At 42.2% G+C, this 17032-nt stretch overlaps 2 protein-coding genes across 3 annotated transcripts; one reads left to right on the top strand and one right to left on the bottom strand.

The window, feature by feature from the left end:
* Positions 1–2029: 2029 nt before the first annotated feature.
* On the bottom strand, positions 2030–7293 carry ACOT13 (acyl-CoA thioesterase 13). Of its 2 annotated transcripts, XR_006103671.1 has the most exons (4): positions 7023–7293; positions 5297–5481; positions 2787–2998; positions 2030–2372 (listed from the first exon to the last, which is right to left on the bottom strand). XR_006103671.1 is itself a non-coding variant. In XM_042465028.1 (3 exons), the coding sequence occupies exons 1-3, from the start codon at positions 7104–7106 to the stop codon at positions 2842–2844; spliced, it is 426 nt and encodes a 141-aa protein (XP_042320962.1). In that variant the 5' UTR covers positions 7107–7293; the 3' UTR covers positions 2030–2841. The 2 variants fall into 2 exon arrangements, 1 of the variants encoding a protein (XP_042320962.1); XM_042465028.1 differs by having other exon boundaries at positions 2030–2998.
* Positions 7294–7316: 23 nt separating this feature from the next.
* TDP2 (tyrosyl-DNA phosphodiesterase 2) lies at positions 7317–16630 on the top strand. The gene is made up of 7 exons (XM_042465026.1): positions 7317–7572; positions 8307–8398; positions 10577–10750; positions 12199–12290; positions 12824–12942; positions 13296–13466; positions 15987–16630. The coding sequence occupies exons 1-7, from the start codon at positions 7387–7389 to the stop codon at positions 16266–16268; spliced, it is 1116 nt and encodes a 371-aa protein (XP_042320960.1). The 5' UTR covers positions 7317–7386; the 3' UTR covers positions 16269–16630.
* Positions 16631–17032: the final 402 nt, after the last annotated feature.

Below are 17032 nucleotides of genomic sequence, written 5' to 3'. Positions count from 1 at the left end.
AGCAATGTATTATATATGTAGTGGCAAAAACATGTTTCATAATTTGGCATCTTTTTAGTATGGCTGGAGTGTGGTAAAAATAAGCTTGAGAGAAATAAAGAAGTTTCCCAGTTAGATCCATAGTCAACTTGGTTCCCATGCTGGAAGAAACCCAGGACATTGAATGGCTACATAGATGGATAGACTACCCAAATGCAAATCATGTGACTATACAGAGAGCATTCAAAAGTAGAACTGAACATGTCACATACATCCCTTGACAACTTTAAGCTGTGTGTGTGGCTCTCAAGATGCTATTGGATTGCAGCTCCTGTCATCCCTCACCATAGGCTATGCTGTGAATGTCAGAGCTGAGATTGGGTCTCTCCACTTTCACCTCCCATGGGCTAACATAGACCATGAGCCTTATTCATTTCCCCTGAGTTAACACTTCCTATAACCTGGTCCTTGCTGGGTCATTACACCTTCAGATACTGTATGTCCCAGTGGCCCTAGCAATAGTAGCCAATAGTCAGAATGCTGGGAGCTGAGCTCCAACAAATCTGAGGGGTGTGCAGGATTCCCACTCCTGCAAACAGAGAAAACTACACTTGTTCCTCCATATTCGCTAGGGTTAGGGACACAAGACCCCCGTGAATATGGAACAACCGCAAATAACAAAAAACACCATGTTTTTACCTGAGGAATCACCTCTCTAAGAATCTTTAGGTCCTCCAGGGCAATTCTGTGGTCAACATCTGCCAGACAATGACCATAAAATTGCACTGGAGGAGCGACAAATGCCTAGTGGAGTGTTCTCTCTAGGAATCTCTAGGTCCTTCAGTGTGACTTTTGGTTAAAGTTGACCACAGAGTGCGCTGGAGGACCTAGATATTCCTAGAGAGAACATATTAACCAAGTCCATGAATAATCAAATCCACAAAAGTCAAAGCCGCAAATATGGAGGGATGAGTGTATTTCCAAATCAATGGGTAATACTACTTATTTTAGCTTCTACTGACTCTTTACTTGGTGTACCATCTGAAATTAATCTCCAATATTGCTAACAAAAGAGCTATTACTTTTTAACCTTTGCATGCCACCTTTTGAGGGGTCTATGTTAGAGATCAAAATAGCTGCTAATGTTTACGTTATCATAGAAATGGAAGAGATCACAAGGGCCATTCAGTCCAACCCTCTGCCATGCAGGAGCTCACAATCAAAGCACCCCCCCCCCCAATAGATGGCCATCCAGCTTTTGTTTAAAGACCTCCAAAGGAGATTCCATCACTCTTTGATTAAAGGAGAGTATTCTTTGTAATTTTTTTTTCCTTTTTGCACCTTGCTTAGCCTAATGTGTCTTTATACAACTTCCATCATTACACGTAGTTAGTATGGATGGGGTAATAATGTATCACACTCTCCCACCTGCAATCTTTTGGGACATCAGAAGAGATCTGCTGTAGTATGAAATCCCCACACACTAATTTTGTACAATGAAAGTCTAAAGATATCTGCATAAGCATAATTTTAAGGAATACTCTGGTAATTACCAAGTACTGAGATTTTTGTGAGCGGCTGGTACCTAATTAAAGTTCTCCTGCATGTGTAGATTGCTTTGTCAGCTAAAATTAGGGTGATAAAACATATCAAAACAACAATTCGTCTATGCACTGGTGCACAAACTACAAATTACATTTTATTTTCTATTATTCAATTTTACATATATAATTATACATTGTTTATTAATCAATAAAATTATAAAGAGATGCATACTACTAATTTTCAGGGAACACTACAGTGAATATGATTCACCCAGTAGCTTCTCTGAACCACCAAAAGCTTATCAAGTGCACCAATATAAACAGTTTTGCTTCTGTCCATCTTAGAGAGCATCACTAAATTTTAACATGAAGTGAAACTGTTGGAGAATGAGGTTAGTGATTGTCCAGAGAAATGCAAATTCCAGCAAAGGAGATGTAGAGTCATATCCATAAGGTGTTCTCTTAAGTCAGTTAAGTAGCCATGAAGAAAAACTAATCCACAGCAATTGAAGTTTTATAAAACCAAATTTTATTGAAAAATAGCAAGTCCTCACCATGCTAATGATAAGGTCTATTACTTTTACAGTCTTCAAAACCAATGCATACTAGTCAATAACTTAGAACATTATGTATAATCAATTTATGTTTAGTTAGTTTGACATTCATTCAGTGCTGGATTCAAAGTACATAAAATAACAGATCATTCCTATGATTCCAGTAACGTCTCCTGAACAGAGCAACATGGAAGTCATCTTGGACACTTGCAAAAGATCCCAGTTTGAATTTAAGCCAAACTGAAAGTTTCCATTTGTTTAAGGGAGAAGATCCAGCAGAAATTCTCACTGCAGGCTGGGGAAGGAGCAGAAGAGAGGTTATTTTCTCCCAGTGCCACCTCCTACATTCTTGTCTTGTTCACATAAACAGATTTGTGTGCTTTTTGCAATTGTGGCTGAGACTCTACCCTTTTGTTTTTGGTTGTTCTACCCTAGGTGGACTTACCGCTGGATGCAGGCCTCTGTTGTTTCTTTGGATGCTTTTCTCCAGCAGGTTAGGGGTCAAACTAATATTTTCTACACCATAATTTCTACCCCCCTCCAGCATGAGGACAGATTATAACCCTGCTTTTATACAGTAATCCATATTCTGAGAAAAGAGATCTGGAGATGCCTCATAACCAAAGATACATACATACTTACAATACATACATACAATAAACAAGATTTAGACAGTGAAATTCCATTCTTAGTATTGTTGTGAAGTTACTCTGGTCTGCTTTTTGAAAGCCCAAAGCTTTCAATGAAGTGATGACCTCCTCCAATCAGTGTCCTAGGTGTTTGGTATGTCTTCCTTGGGCTATCAGTCTTCCTGTGGCCTTGTTTGTTAAATCCACAGTGGCGAAGGCCAGGCTTCTTCCTTGCTTCAGAATCTTAGCAGTGATCTGGATTTCATCTCCAATCTTAGCTGCTGACATGTAGCTTGAATGTGACAAGAGGGGAAGGGGATATTTCTTATATTTACAACCCAGATTTCCATGGTTCTCTTTATTTCATTTTATCTTACCAACCCTATGAGGTAGTTTAGGCTGAGAAAATAAATTACGGATCCAGAGTCACACAAGGAAATTCACAGCTGATTTTGCACAAAAAGCAGGCACAAAGCAAAAGTCAGTGTGCAGTTGTGGATAAAGCAAAATTGGGGAACATGTGGCCCTCCAGATGTTGATGGCTTCCAACTCTCACCAGCTGGATGATCACTGTCAGTGCTGAGAGATCATGGAAGTTGTAGCCTAACATTGGAAGAGCCATATGTTGGCCTCTCCTGCCATAAAATATTGAGAAGACTTGAGTTCAAAGTCCAAGTTAGCAACAAGGGCTCACAGATAATCTTGACCCAATTACACTCAATTTAACCTACTTCACAGTGATGTTGGAACGATAATATAGGAGAACAGAACTATGTATGTGAAATTAAATTCTTTGGAATTAGTATCAAATAAAAACAGGGTTCACATACTAAGAACTGCTCAAAATGCTACCCAGGCTTCCTAACAATGGTAGGGTCTGGAGCGTCTACGTTCTGATTGCAACAGAATCATAGACTATATGAAGCAGACTAGGAAAAATGTGGGAGGCCTGTGTCTCAACTATACAGCATGTCTTTGCATGCAGAATAGCCCATGATGAATCTCTGGCAACTCCTAACAAAGATTCTTATGTAAAACTCTGGGGAGTCCATTACCAGTCAATGCAGATACCTAGATGAACCAAAACTCTCCTGATTTGGCATATAACAGCTGCTATCAGCTTATGTCCCTAGCTTTCAGCCTCCACTTCCTACATGTAAACTAAGGAGATTATCAGACAGTGATGAGACAGGGATGGGAGCAAAGCATATCACTCTCCTGTCCTTATCATGATCACACAAAACCATTTCATATACATCACGCTTATCTTGTCATTATCCCAGTACTGAATTGGAATTGTATTAACGCAAACTCCCTTTAATACAAAATGATAGGACAATTCCACTTCACCGACAAGACAAAGACAGGATAAGTGCGACATCATTTGAAAGTCTTTCATGCAATCACGGCCAGTTGCAGTTCATTGACAGGACACTGAAAAGATGAGCACGTCATATGGAAATCTTTTTGGGATTGCACTATAAAGATGGGAAAAGGACAGGACAAGGATGTCCTTTGCCCCATCCAATAATCTCCTCATATTAGCAATACCTGCTTCAGAAGTTGTGAAGGTAAACAAAACAGAAATAAGTGCTGCAATACAAACAAAGAACCTCAGTGCTCAGTGTTTCAAATTGAAGGGTAGCCAGAAACAATGCAAGCAAGCAAAACGCTTATGGGCTGTCAAATCAAGTGAAGATGTTGTATGTAAAACAAGGGTGGGGAAAATGCAGCCCAAAAGCAGCATGTGGCCTCTGACTCCCATGTTTACAGATCCCAAAGACTAAGCAGCCCTTCCAAAGCCCTCAGACCATACTATTTCCATTTTTTTCCAGATTATTTCTGGCAAGAGGCTTGGGGTTGTTGTTTTTTGACTGTGAACCATTCCCAAATGCTTCCAAATCATCCACAAAAGTGATAGTTTCCATGCTTTCTCCCCACAACCCCCCCCCCCCATTACGAAATATTTCCAGACTAGGCTGAAAAGAGCAACCCAGAAGACAACCAATAAGAGTCTGCTTTGGAGGGTTTCTTTTGCCTTACCATCATGACAAGAGTTTCCAACCCACCTATAAACGGCTATAGGTTTTGGGGGGTTTTCAGGCTATATGGCCATGTTCTAGAAGAGTTTGTTCCTGATGTTTCTCTGAAGATGCCAGCTACAGAGGCTGGCAAAACGTCAGGAACAAACTCTTCTAGAACATGGCCACACAGCCCGAAAAACCCACAAAAAACTATAGATGCCTGCCATGAAAGCCTTTGACTTCACATATAAACATGGCTGTTTATATCTTTTCTCCCCCAGAAACTTCCTTTTTGCAAAATGAAACCAACAACTTCCAATGCACAAACAATGGTCCACTATGGCCCATTCTGCTTCCCATAAATTGCCCACCCTGGTGGGAAGGAAGTTTCCCCAAAAGTAGTGGAGCATTCAGTGCCAAAATTTCTCTTCAAATCATAGTAGCTGTTAGCAGCATCTGGGCTGACTCTTAAAAGGGTGAACACATGCCCTATTTGCCTCAATTGCTGCTGAGACTATCCCTGGTTTAAATGGAAACCACCATTAACACAACTCCTTCCTACATACGTTATGTTCATATCCACGCTGACTCCTGGAGAACCTCTTTCAGTGCACAGCAATGCTGCTGTCGATACAACATCGACAAGTGTTGCCGTCAGCCCCCCGTGAAGAGTTCCTCCCCGGTTTGTGTGCTCTTCTGCGACTTCCATTTCACAGACAACCTTTTCAGGGCCAGCAGACAGAACTGTCATCTGGGAGCAGGGAGGAAAAGAAAAGAAAGCCAACTCTGTTAAGTCCCAGTAAGCCTCCTACAGACCGAAACAGAATTACACAGTCAGACAGGGCTTGGGAAAATTTACTTGTTTTGGACAACTACATTCAGAATGCTGGCTAGAACATTTTGGGGTGTGGTACAATGGTTTAAACGTTGGACTGTGACTCTGGAGACCAGAGGTTGATTCCTTGCTTGGCTATGAAACCCACTGGGGGACCTTGGGCAAGTCACACTCTCTCAGCCTCTGAGGAAGGCAAAAGCAAGCCTCCTCCAAACAAATCGTGCCAAAAAAACCACTTGATAGGTTTGCCCAGAGAGACAAACAGGAAAGACGAGCAGGACTGCAACATAATGATGTAGTAGGGAGGGCTCCTGCTTATGGGGCTAGCCACCCACATGTTATTCCAGGATGTTTCATTCCAGACCCTTTTCCCTATGGTTTTTGTACTTTCCCAACTCTGTTTCTATTACATTGCACAACCTATTGGACTGCTCCCCACCCCCTTTTAGGGTGTTTTCTTCATGACATTCTCATGTTCTTCTGCATGCGGGCGATACTTACCTCCTTGGTGTGCATGGTGCCATGTTGCAATGGCAGTTGGTGTTCCCATGTCAGCAGAGCAGTGAATCCACTGTAGGTTTTATTGTAATTGTTACAGGGAGTAAAGCCACTCTTTAGCTATTGAAGTGTGATAGGGTCCAGCAGCTTAACGCCTTGATTGAAACTCAGATAGGAAAAAAATAGCTTTTATCTTGGCCTTAGTTAGAGTGGCCATATGACTTGGAGGCACACAACAAGAACAACAATAATGTGTTCACTGTGTGCTGTACAAGTCACTTGTTGTAAACCAAAGCAGCATTACAACTACGATTACTAACCAAGAGTGTAAGGAGCAATGCCCTTCTGGGCCCATTAAGCAATTCCTCACCCAGCCGGCCTGACCAAGGTCACCCTCACAGCTCCATAAGGGCAAAGCAGCCTGCAGTCCCAACCATGGTTGCATCCACGCCAGAGAAATAATCCAGTTTGACATCGCTTTAATTGGCATGTAGGGTGTGTCCTGCAAAAGGAGGACGCCTGGCCACTGTGCCTTAAAGCGAACCTATCCTTGGGTTTTCTTGGCAAGCTTTGTTCAGAGGGGGGTTTGCCATGGCCTTCCCCTGAGGCTGAGAGAGTGTGACCTGCCCCAAGGTCACCCAGTGGCTTTCCATGGCTGAGTAGGGATTTGAACCCTGGTCTCCAGAGTCACATTCCAGTTACCCTCACCTCCCCAGGATACCATCTTTACTAAGCACTGAAACAACCTGCAGGCATCTGACTAACATCTCCAATCGTTTTTGCCCCTCCTGTTTGGTTTGCCTGATGATGAAGAAGAAGCCCATGGAGCTTCGGAAGCTTGCAACAAGTATAGGAGTCTGCATTTCGGTTCGGCCCATAAAGGTCTCACTGCTTGGTGGGTTTGTCTTTGAATCTGCTAAATGGCCAACCCAGCCAGCCCTGGATGCTTCTTTCCTTACCTTGCTCAGCACTCGATCAAAGCCCGGCGAGTGGGAGAGGGCTTTCATCACCTCGCGAAGGGACTGGACGGTGAGGAGACTCATCGTGGCTCAGCAGAGAACCAGAGGGACCACCCACCTCGCTGCTCCTCAGCGTTCCATCCCTTTGATCTCAGCGTTCTAGAGCGCGCCGCTTCTAAGTTCCACCTGCCGAACGTTCGGCGCCGACCTGAAGCCACGCCCATCTGAGCCGAACCTCCAGTTTCCTCAAGGCCTGTGGAGAGGAGAAGGAGCCGCCGCCACTGCGCATGCGCGGCCTTTCGAACGTTGGCGGAGCTGGGCGTGGCTTCTGGTGAACTCACTCTGGGGATTGTTGCAGGCAGAGATGGAGGTGGGCAGTGTGGCCCAAGGGTTGGAGCAGGAGGAGCAGCTGCAGCCCTCCGAGGAAGAGAAGCGGAAGGAGACCGTGGAAGAGTCCCGAAGGCGCCTTTGCTATGAGTTTGCCTCCATCAGCAGCACAGATGTGGCTGTGGCTCAGGGCTTCTTGGCAGAGAATGGCTGGGACATGCAAGTAGGGCTCCCTCCCTGGATTATGCTTACTGCAGTGTGGTTTGGACCTCAGAAATGCAAATTCATGCTTCTTAGGCTGAGAATGGAGGACGTTTTGGAATCCCTCCCGGACAGAGGCCTGGAGTGGAGGACATGTCCGGGAAAAGGAGGACCTCTGGTGGCCCTGCTCCTGGCCTTCAGCTTTAGGGGGAAACCAGCCAGCAGCCTCAGGGCTTAGCCAGTAGCCCCCTCCAGGTCTTCTGTGTTGCTCTTGTCTGCCTGCAAGTGGTTTCTGACTGATAGTGACCCTAAGGCTAACCTGTCATGGGGTTTTCTTGGCAAGGTTTGTTCAGAGGAGGTTGGCCATGGCCTCCCATGAGGCTGAGAGTGTGTGACTTGTCCAGGGTCACCCACTGGGTTTCCAGGGCCAAGTGGAGGTTCAAACCCTGGTCTCCAGAGTCATAGTCGACCACTCTAACCATTACCCCACACTATAGTTTTAGGTGGGTTTTTCGGACATGGCCACATAGCCCAAAAAACCCACAAAAAACTATGAATGCTGGCTACGAAAGCCCTCAACTTCCCATTACCCCACACTGTCTCTCTGTAGATCCCCTGTGGTCATTATTTTTGTTTTCTTTAGATTCAGCACCCCTCCCCCCCCCTTTCCCATTTTGGATAATATGTTCAGTTTGTGGTGTTTTTAAACAACCTGGGCCTAGTCACAATCCGATTATTTGGCTTTTGTTTTTGCAGAGAGCGCTGAATTCCTATTTCGAGCCACCCCTTGATGAGCAGCCGGCTACGGACCCAATGCCCCAGCCTCCTCCTCCTGGAACAGAGACCTTGTAAGTTATTGGTGTAAAGAGACTTGGCTTTTACTTCTGGAGAAGAGTGTGGTCAACAACAACAATACTAATGGTTGTTTTTTAAAACACATTATTATATGGGGCTTGGTGTTCAACAAAGAGTGCTTGTAGCTAATTGTTTGAGTAGAAAGTATTCCTAGATCTGTCTTTTGCTATTACTTGGAGTCCATCAACAATGTAGAAATAATGCACTTTGACAGGACTTTTAAGTGCTGTGGCTCTGACCTAGGATTTGTATTTTTACTAGGCCTTCTCTGCCAAAGAGTGCTGGTTTCTCACCAAATTACAAATCCTAGGATTCTGTAGGATGGAACCGTGGCAGTTAATGTGAGATCAAACTGCATTGTTTTTGCAGTGTAGATGCACCCTCAATGGTTCTTGGCCTTCTGTCCTCTGAACTTCAACCCCAGAAGGCACACCCAGCATACTAGAAGATGATAACAGAGATTGGAAGTTGAGAACAATAGCTCTAGAGAAAGATAGGAAAACTGGCTTTTTGTTACTTGTACAGTCGTCCCTCAGCATTCGCGGCTTTGACACAGTTTTGATTATTTGCGAGGTTAAGGCCACCTTCATGCGCACTCCTCCTCCCTCCTGGGCTTTTCTCTTCAGGAAAAAAGCCCAGGAAGAGAGAGCATTTGGGAAGTTGTGCAGATGCCAACCCTGCTTAGGCAGCTATCTGTCCTGGAAAGGGAAGGAGGATTGATACCCTCCACACCCCTTTCCTGGCCAGATAACTACTCTTACCCAGGCAGCTATCTGTCCTGGAAAGGGGGCATGGGGAATCGATCCTCTTCCCCTTTCTAAGACAGATAGCGGCCTGGGGAAAGGGGCAGGGATCCAGTTAAAGGGACTGGAGGAAGAAGACGAAAAGGACCATGCATGCACTCCTGTTCTTCTTGCTCCGCCCTCCCATACCTTTAACTAGCTATCGTTTTTCCCCCCACATTCATGGGCGTCTTGCGTCCCAAACCCCCGAGATCGTGGAGGACCTATTGTATTTGCATACATGTACATAATGAGATACCTTGGAAATGGGACCCGAGTCTAAATACAAAATTCATTCATGTTTGATATATACCATATGTACGTACCTTGAAGGTAATGTTATATACAATATTTTAAATAATTTTGTGCATTCAGCCGTCAGAAGCCAAAGGTGTCACTGTCTCAGCCATCCATGAACAAAGTTTTGGGTTTTGGAGTATTTCAGATTTTCAGAATTTCAAGTAAGGGAGATTCAGTTTGGACCTGAAATTTGAATTTAGAACATTTAATTTTGGGGACTACAGTCAGCCCTCAGTATCTGTGGGGGATCCATTCCGCCCGCGCCCCATACCAAAATCCATGGATGCTCAATTTCCTTTGTCGCACAGCCATTGAAGTCCTGCTGCACTCCTCCTCCCTCCCCTCCTCCTACCTGAGCACTACCTTGGCTGCTATTGGCAGCCCCTCTTCCCAGCATCTCCCTGCCCTCCGTCCTCTTTCCCCTGCTTTCCTTCCTGGCCTGGCAGGCTGCATGAGGAGATGTTCTCTGGCTCCGGCTGCACTGGGCTTAGGGGGACAATGCCATGCCAGGGGCTCCAGGGCTACCTGAATCCTCCCTTCTGCCCAGAACCCAACTCTGGGGCATCCTCTAGTTCGCACTGCCAGGGTAATGCTACTAACACTCCAGGAGGCCCTGAGTCTCCACCATGTCCCTCTTTCTGGCCTCAGTGGCTGGCAACAGTAGCAATGAGTGAGGGGCACGAACCCACCCTGGGGACAATGAGGGCTGTCCCTAATGTTGGTGCGGCCATGTGCACGTGCCATCATTGGAGACAATGTGGGCTTGCCATCCGCAGATGCTTGGATCCACAGATGGCAAGTCCACGGTTACCGAGGGCTGACTGTACAACCTGCCAGAACTCCACAACTAGCATGGACTTTGCTGGCTAGGGGGTTTTGAGAGTTGTAAATCTCCTCCCCCCAAAAATATTTTCCAGACTTTTGACTGTGATTGCTTTTGACCTTCATATTTAGCTCTCACAGTGAAACAGACAAAACAAGCTTCACTGTTGTACATCCTCCTAAATATTGTGTTACGATATGAATAAGTATTTATTAGGAGACAAAATGTCTGAGGCAGTCAGTCTAACATGCATTTGCGCTTTCTAGTGTTGACCTTACTGATGATTCAACTGACAATGGAGTAGCTGCTGCTGTAGGAGAGGCAGGTCTCAAGCCACAAGAAGATGATAGCACATTTTCTTTAATCACCTGGAATATAGATGGCCTGGATTTGAAGAATATTCCAGAAAGAGCACGAGGAGTCTGCTCCTATCTGGCTTTGTAAGTAGTCATAGCAGCCATCTTATGAACACTCCCTAGGAAATGAAAAGCCTTCTTGGCTTTTTTTATTTTTCAATTAAAACACCTGATCAAGTGAAAAATAAGAGATAAGATCAGGTTCCAGTAATGATCAAAATAATCATAGGTGGTTTGGAGTATTTTCAAATTATGCTTTTGTTTTGAGCAGAACAGTTGTTAATATATTCTATGGAATGCAGTCAACATGTGCATTCAGACTTCAACTGTTATTAAATAATAACCATTTTGTCTAATTGTGTTTTGTTCTACATTGGAACAAAATCATTTTGAGGAACGTCTTAAAGTAATTAGTCAAAAACAAAAGGTAACTTACAGAAATTTAATTGTCTGCAGTATAGTATTTCTGAAATCTAATTAGATCTCTCTCAGTTATAGTTAAAGTGGTGTCAAACAGAATTATTTCTGTAGTGCAGATGTGGGAGTGATTTGGTATAACTACTAATTTTATGGAAATATTGCTTCATTTAAAATGTCAACTGGGTTATTTGGGGATGAGAGGGGAATCACAGTTAAATTAGCTTCCGGGCTCAATACAATACAATACAAATACAATACAATACCTATAAAGCCCTACATGGCTTGGGCCCGAGTTACTTGAGGGAATGCCTCTCCCTACACAATCCGCCTCGCATCCTCAGAACATCAAGGAAGTGCATATTGGAGCACCCTAAGGTGAGATTGAAAACAACTCACCAAAGAACTTTTACAGCAGTGGCCCCGCATTATTGGAACAAACTTCTGGACCGGAAGAGATCCGCCTCAGTTCTACTGTGGACGTGTTTAAGAAATCTCTGAATACTCACCTCTTCCGTTTAGCATATCCTCCTGACTCTTTTTAGGAAATTTATCCCCTCTTAGATGCTACCTCAAGATGTTCGACTGCGATTAGATTAAGATACTCAGGACCTTTTATATGATGTTTTTAAATATGTCTCTGTTATTCTGTCTCTCTTATTCTGTTTTGTAATAGTTATTTGATATTTGATGTTGTGAACCGCTTTGATCATTTTGGAAAAGTGGTATATAAATAAATTATTATTATTATTATTATTATTATTATTATTATTATTAAATTAACTACCTGGATGTGATGTTAAACTGGTTAATCAGGAAAGGAAGTTAATCCTTATGCATTGGCTGGAGATTGAGGAGTGTGTGTGTGAGTCCAAGGCTTGTTGTGGCTTGTTCTCTTTTTGATAAACAATGTTTCTATCATTACATTCAAATGAACCGTGGATACCATGTAAGAAGGAACAAGTGATAATTTGTCTTTGAGGAAGAAGTATTACAGTAGAGTTGTACACTGACACAGCTCTACTGATCAACATTGATTGCAGTGGTCCTTTTTGCTTCCTAATGTTATGGTATGTTGACTTGTGTTCCATTGTAATTTTCACTTTTTCATTTAGGTATAGTCCAGATGTTGTATTTTTACAGGAGGTTATTCTTCCAGTTTTCAACTATATACAGAAGAGAGCTGTCAGTTACACAATTATTCCAGGTAAAATGAATTTGTTATAGTAATTGAAATATACTCAATGCAGCTATCATAATTAGAACACTACTTTTATTCCTGTCATTTTGTTTAGTGTACTGGCAGAGTTTTGGGACAAAGCCTGTGTAGGGTGGGTTGACAGAGAATGGGTTGGCTGTTGAGCCTTGAAGAGTTACTTTTTGTACTATACATTACAGAATCTTCTAGCTAGCTGGGGATTCTGGGAGCTATAGTCCACCAAGTTTTGGCTGGGTCAAGTTCCTGAAAAGCCAACCTCATTCAGACCTAATGCTCATCTTTGGGACCTCAATATGTGAGTGCCTCAGACACACTCTGCATTATATTTGAACCTGGACAAACTGATGTTAGTGTTAAGGCTTACTAAAACAAACCAAGCGCAAATATTGTTTTATGAAGCTGTCTCATTTCATCCTAAAGTCTGCCTAAAACTAAGGGCACTGTTTTTTATTATGTGGAATTTTTGAATGAGGTGTCATTGATACTGATGTCTGCTTTTCTCTATATGAATCTCTCTCCAGGTAATACAGATGGCTATTTTACTGCCATAATGTTGAAGAAGTCAAGAGTGAGCATTATAAAACATGAAATAATACCTTTTCCTACAACCTCCATGATGAGAAATTTGTTAGCAGTACATGTGAGTGAATTATACATTTAGTATATGGACAAATGTATTTGTTCTAACATTAAAAGTCCTCTGAAAAGTGTGTTAAATTGATACATTATCAGGGGAATTTTTTTAAAAAAAATTGTCCTTTTTTAGGTGTGTAAACCAATTTACTTCTGCTCTTAAGGCTGGTCAATTGGTTTACTTTGTGTTTTATCAAAACCCAGTATAGCTGTTTTGGGGGATTTTGAAGAAATTGTCAAGTCTGATGAATAGGGGAGAATTAACTAATGATGTAAGGAAAGTTAACATCGTCATGTTGTAGTCCCATGGTGCATACAAGTAATGTAACATTTATGATTTGCAGTTTATTCTTTCAACAGGCCACTGTCTCGGGCAATGAGCTCTGCCTTATGACTTCTCATCTAGAGAGCACCAAGGGCCATAGTGAGGAACGATTAAACCAGTTGAAACTGGTGTTGGCAAAAATGATGGAGGTTCCTGAGTCCACTGCTGTGATCTTTGGAGGAGATACCAATCTGAGAGACAAAGAGGTGAGCTGAAGTAAACCTGCTTAAGGGTTTCTTTTGTAACTATTTTGTAAAAGTCACTATTGGCTTTACAGGTATACCTCAGTTTGTGAAATAATTGTGCTCCCTGGCCTTACTTCTTTAACAGAAAATTGGTTGGCAGAAGCAGAAATAACATGGAAGGAATAGAGATAGGTTCTTACTACCACAAAAAAAGAGACAAGTTTAACATGTTTCAGCAAACTATTTATTCAAAACTAATATACATGAGTGAAATGAAACAACCAGTTCATGTAAGCCTTGCTTAAGTAAACAAACAGACCACATGAAAACCTTTTGCATAATTAACTCAGGGATGACGTTTTCTATCACCAGCTGCCACTTTTCTTATGATTTCCATTTTTATGGCCAGAGTTATAGATTTATGCTCCAGGACCAGCCACATAACACCTGTCTTACAAGATTTTCATTGGCTGCCCATTTGCTTCCGGGCGCAAAACAAGGTGTTGGTTATCACCTATAAAGCCCTAAATGGCTTGGGCCCAGGGTAATTGGAGGACCGCCTCTCCCCATACAATCCGTCCCGCACTCTCAGATCGGTTGGGAAGCAATTGCTAAGGGTTCCCAAGACAAGATACACCTCATCTTCTCAAAGGGCCTTTTCTGTCTCAGCCCCGCACATCTGGAACTCTCTTCCTGACGAGCTCCGCTCTGTTACCTCCCTTGACCTGTTTAGGAAGAAGCTGAAGACCTACCTCTTCCAACAGGCTTTCCCCCATGCGTTGTGACATCTGTTCTCTCCCCATCACATTGCACTTTTAAGCTAGTTTGTTGTTGATTTTAATGTCTGTAATTTTATTCTGTTTTTAACATGGTGTATTTTTATGATATTTTATGATGTTGATACTGTTGTAAACTGTACAATGTTTTGTACCCTTGTTGTAAACCGCTTTGATCTCTTTTTGGAAAAGCGGGCTATAAATAAACAGTATTATTATTATTATTATTATTATTATTATTATTATTATTAACATGCTGGTGGCCAGTGACATCACTAGTGACACCCCAGAGGGGGTGTCACCTGATGAGGCAGTACACCTGGAGGGACTGACATGGCTACTGGGAGAATGAGAAATGGCAGCACTGCCATACTCTGTAGGAAGGCCCCCAGCTTTCTCGAAAGGCTTTCAAGGCCCAGTTTGTCTGCAGCTGCAATGGTCTGGACAGCTGGCCAACTGGCTGGCCTGAGAAGAGGGCAAGGCAGTTTGCATCCCCTTCCCACCCAGGGTGGCACCAGCCTCAGGGATTCCGCTGCTGATGGCAACTGGAAAGGCAGGCTTACCTGCTCTCCTTTTTTCGCTGTTATGCTGTTTATGCATGCTCAGATTCTGGAAGCAGTTGCTGTTTACTTTGCCTGTCATAAGCAGGCACAGACAGTTACAGTAGGATCAGCTAGAGGAGAAACCTCTCTTCCAGTTCAAGCTTTATTGTAGCATTTTCTGCAGACATACTGCTGCAGTCCAGCACTAGAAGTCTTTGTTTCTCCAGTCCTCTTTCACCATTCTCCCAGTTCTAACTGTTTTTTAAAAAAACTTCCAAATAGAGTACAAGGAAGAAAACAGGGGACTGGTTGGGCAAAAAGAAAAAAGGTCTTTGTTAACTGAGGTATGTCTATATTTGCATCTCCTGTGGGTAACAAAGGACCTATGCAAAAAGAAGCATACATGTACTTAAAAAAAAGATTATTCACAATTCCCTCATATAAAGTGGGAAAATGGGGCAGGCTAAACAAATGTTACTTGCTGTTACATAACCATTTATTCTGGTTACATTAGAAGAGTGTTGCTAAGGGGGAGTTACTTCCTACACCCACTTTTCAATATGTTGGATTACTGGTGCTTTTGTGACAAACCAGTTGGCTCAGTCATATCATACAGACTAAACATTAATTTGATTATTTACTTTAATGAGCCTGCTTGGCCTTGCATGTCTTGAGGAACTTCAAGTATAATGTAGTTATATAATATATATAAAGTATAACATAATATGGGCTTTACACTTATCCTTAACTTAAAATACACTTAAAGAGCAAGGTCTTATTGTGCTATCTTATTTTTTAGAGTTTGTTCATTCACAGCAAGCCAGAATTCCCCAGTTTTGATAATGAACTGAATCTTGTCTTAATATAAGGGAGCATCTTTACTCCATCGAAAGTCAATACAGAATGAGTGGGAGAAGTACTCAGTGCTTAATTCTAGCTTCATGATTATGAATGTCTGTGTCAGGTCATTAAGTTCAAAAAAATAGCAAAGGTGGTGGAGGGAGAAGATTATTATTTGGTATATACTTGGAAAGAAAGCACAATGCCATATGGAAGTTAGTATTTGATACTGTGCCATTTTACAATAAAGCTGTTTCTTAAGGTCCTCACAACTCTGAAAAACACATGAGAAGATGTAAAGTAATAGTGAAAAACTGTTTTTTAAAAGATTATTCTTAATAGCATAATATGTTACTAACACCTTCCATTTTTCTTTTTGTCAGCTTGCTAAAATAGGCGGGTTACCAGACAATATTCTGGATATATGGGAGTTCTTGGGCAAGCCAGAACATTGCCACTACACATGGGACACAAGCCAAAACACCAACTTGGCAGCACGTTACAAATGTCAACTTCGGTTTGATCGCCTCTTCCTCCGAGCGGCTTCTGCTGGCGGACAGATTATTCCTAGGAGTTTGGATTTAATTGGGCTTGAAAAACTAGATTGTGGCAGATTTCCTAGTGATCACTGGGGCCTGTTTTGTAATTTTGATGTGGTACTATGAAAAGAATTATTTTTTAAAGGCACCATTCTTCAACATTCCCTTTTCCCAATATTTCACATCTTGCTAAATTTTAAACGGGTTCCAAGATGTCTTCAGATTCACACTTCCAAGGAATTAATCTACTCCTTGTGCTGTTGCTTGTATCTTGCCTAATAAAAGGAGTCAAATGCCCTATCGTATGATTTTAGCTTCTTGCTGCTTATGTGCTCTTCTGGAGAATGTTAACTCTTTTGCAAAATGAATGTTTTGCATGTTTATAAGTTTTATACACTATTCCCTAAATTAGAACAGAATATTTCAGTAAATTTTAAATACTCCTGTATGTAAATAATTTTGTGCTTAATAAAGATAGTTTTCAAGGATTCATCTTTGTGCCAGGATTTTCAGTAGCTAAGATGGAAAAAAACAGCAGTCTACCAAATTTGCTATGTACTGGCAGTTCTATGACTAAAGGTGCATTGCTGAAATATCATACACTCCCCTATCTGTGATACAAAGAATTGCTGTTTCATGATAGTAGGAACAATGATGTGATCTGTGCCACTTAGACTTCTCTGCCATCTCTGAGTTTAGCTGCAGTCCTCACTCAGGTGGGGTGGATTTTCCCAGCATCCATATTTGTTGTGCGCTATTCCAGTGATGATATTTGCTTGGTCTTATACTAGCAAGCAAGAACCATTAGCTTTACAAAAGATCTGTAGGAGGGGATAAACACTGCTTTAATTGGTTTATTGATATAATTTTTATATCTCTTCAAGTCAACT

This window comes from Sceloporus undulatus, chromosome 4 (assembly GCF_019175285.1).
Source record: "Sceloporus undulatus isolate JIND9_A2432 ecotype Alabama chromosome 4, SceUnd_v1.1, whole genome shotgun sequence".
NCBI lineage: Eukaryota > Metazoa > Chordata > Lepidosauria > Squamata > Phrynosomatidae > Sceloporus > Sceloporus undulatus.
The sequence above is the reverse complement of the archived record's forward strand: the minus strand, read 5'-3'. Positions and strand labels throughout refer to the sequence as shown.

Bases quoted from the DNA above. Each gene is read 5' to 3' on its own strand.
- TDP2 (XM_042465026.1), top strand. From the start codon at position 7,387: ATGGAGGTGGGCAGTGTGGCCCAAGGGTTGGAGCAGGAGGAGCAGCTG. The intron at 10,751-12,198 runs GTAAGTAGTCAT...TTTTTCATTTAG, and splicing joins GTCTGCTCCTATCTGGCTTT to GTATAGTCCAGATGTTGTAT. The intron at 13,467-15,986 runs GTGAGCTGAAGT...TCTTTTTGTCAG, and splicing joins CCAATCTGAGAGACAAAGAG to CTTGCTAAAATAGGCGGGTT.
- ACOT13 (XM_042465028.1), bottom strand. From the start codon at position 7,106: ATGAGTCTCCTCACCGTCCAGTCCCTTCGCGAGGTGATGAAAGCCCTC. The intron at 5,482-7,022 runs GTAAGGAAAGAA...CCCTGCTCCCAG, and splicing joins TTGATCGAGTGCTGAGCAAG to ATGACAGTTCTGTCTGCTGG. The intron at 2,999-5,296 runs GTATGTAGGAAG...GTCACATTCAAG, and splicing joins AGCGTGGATATGAACATAAC to CTACATGTCAGCAGCTAAGA.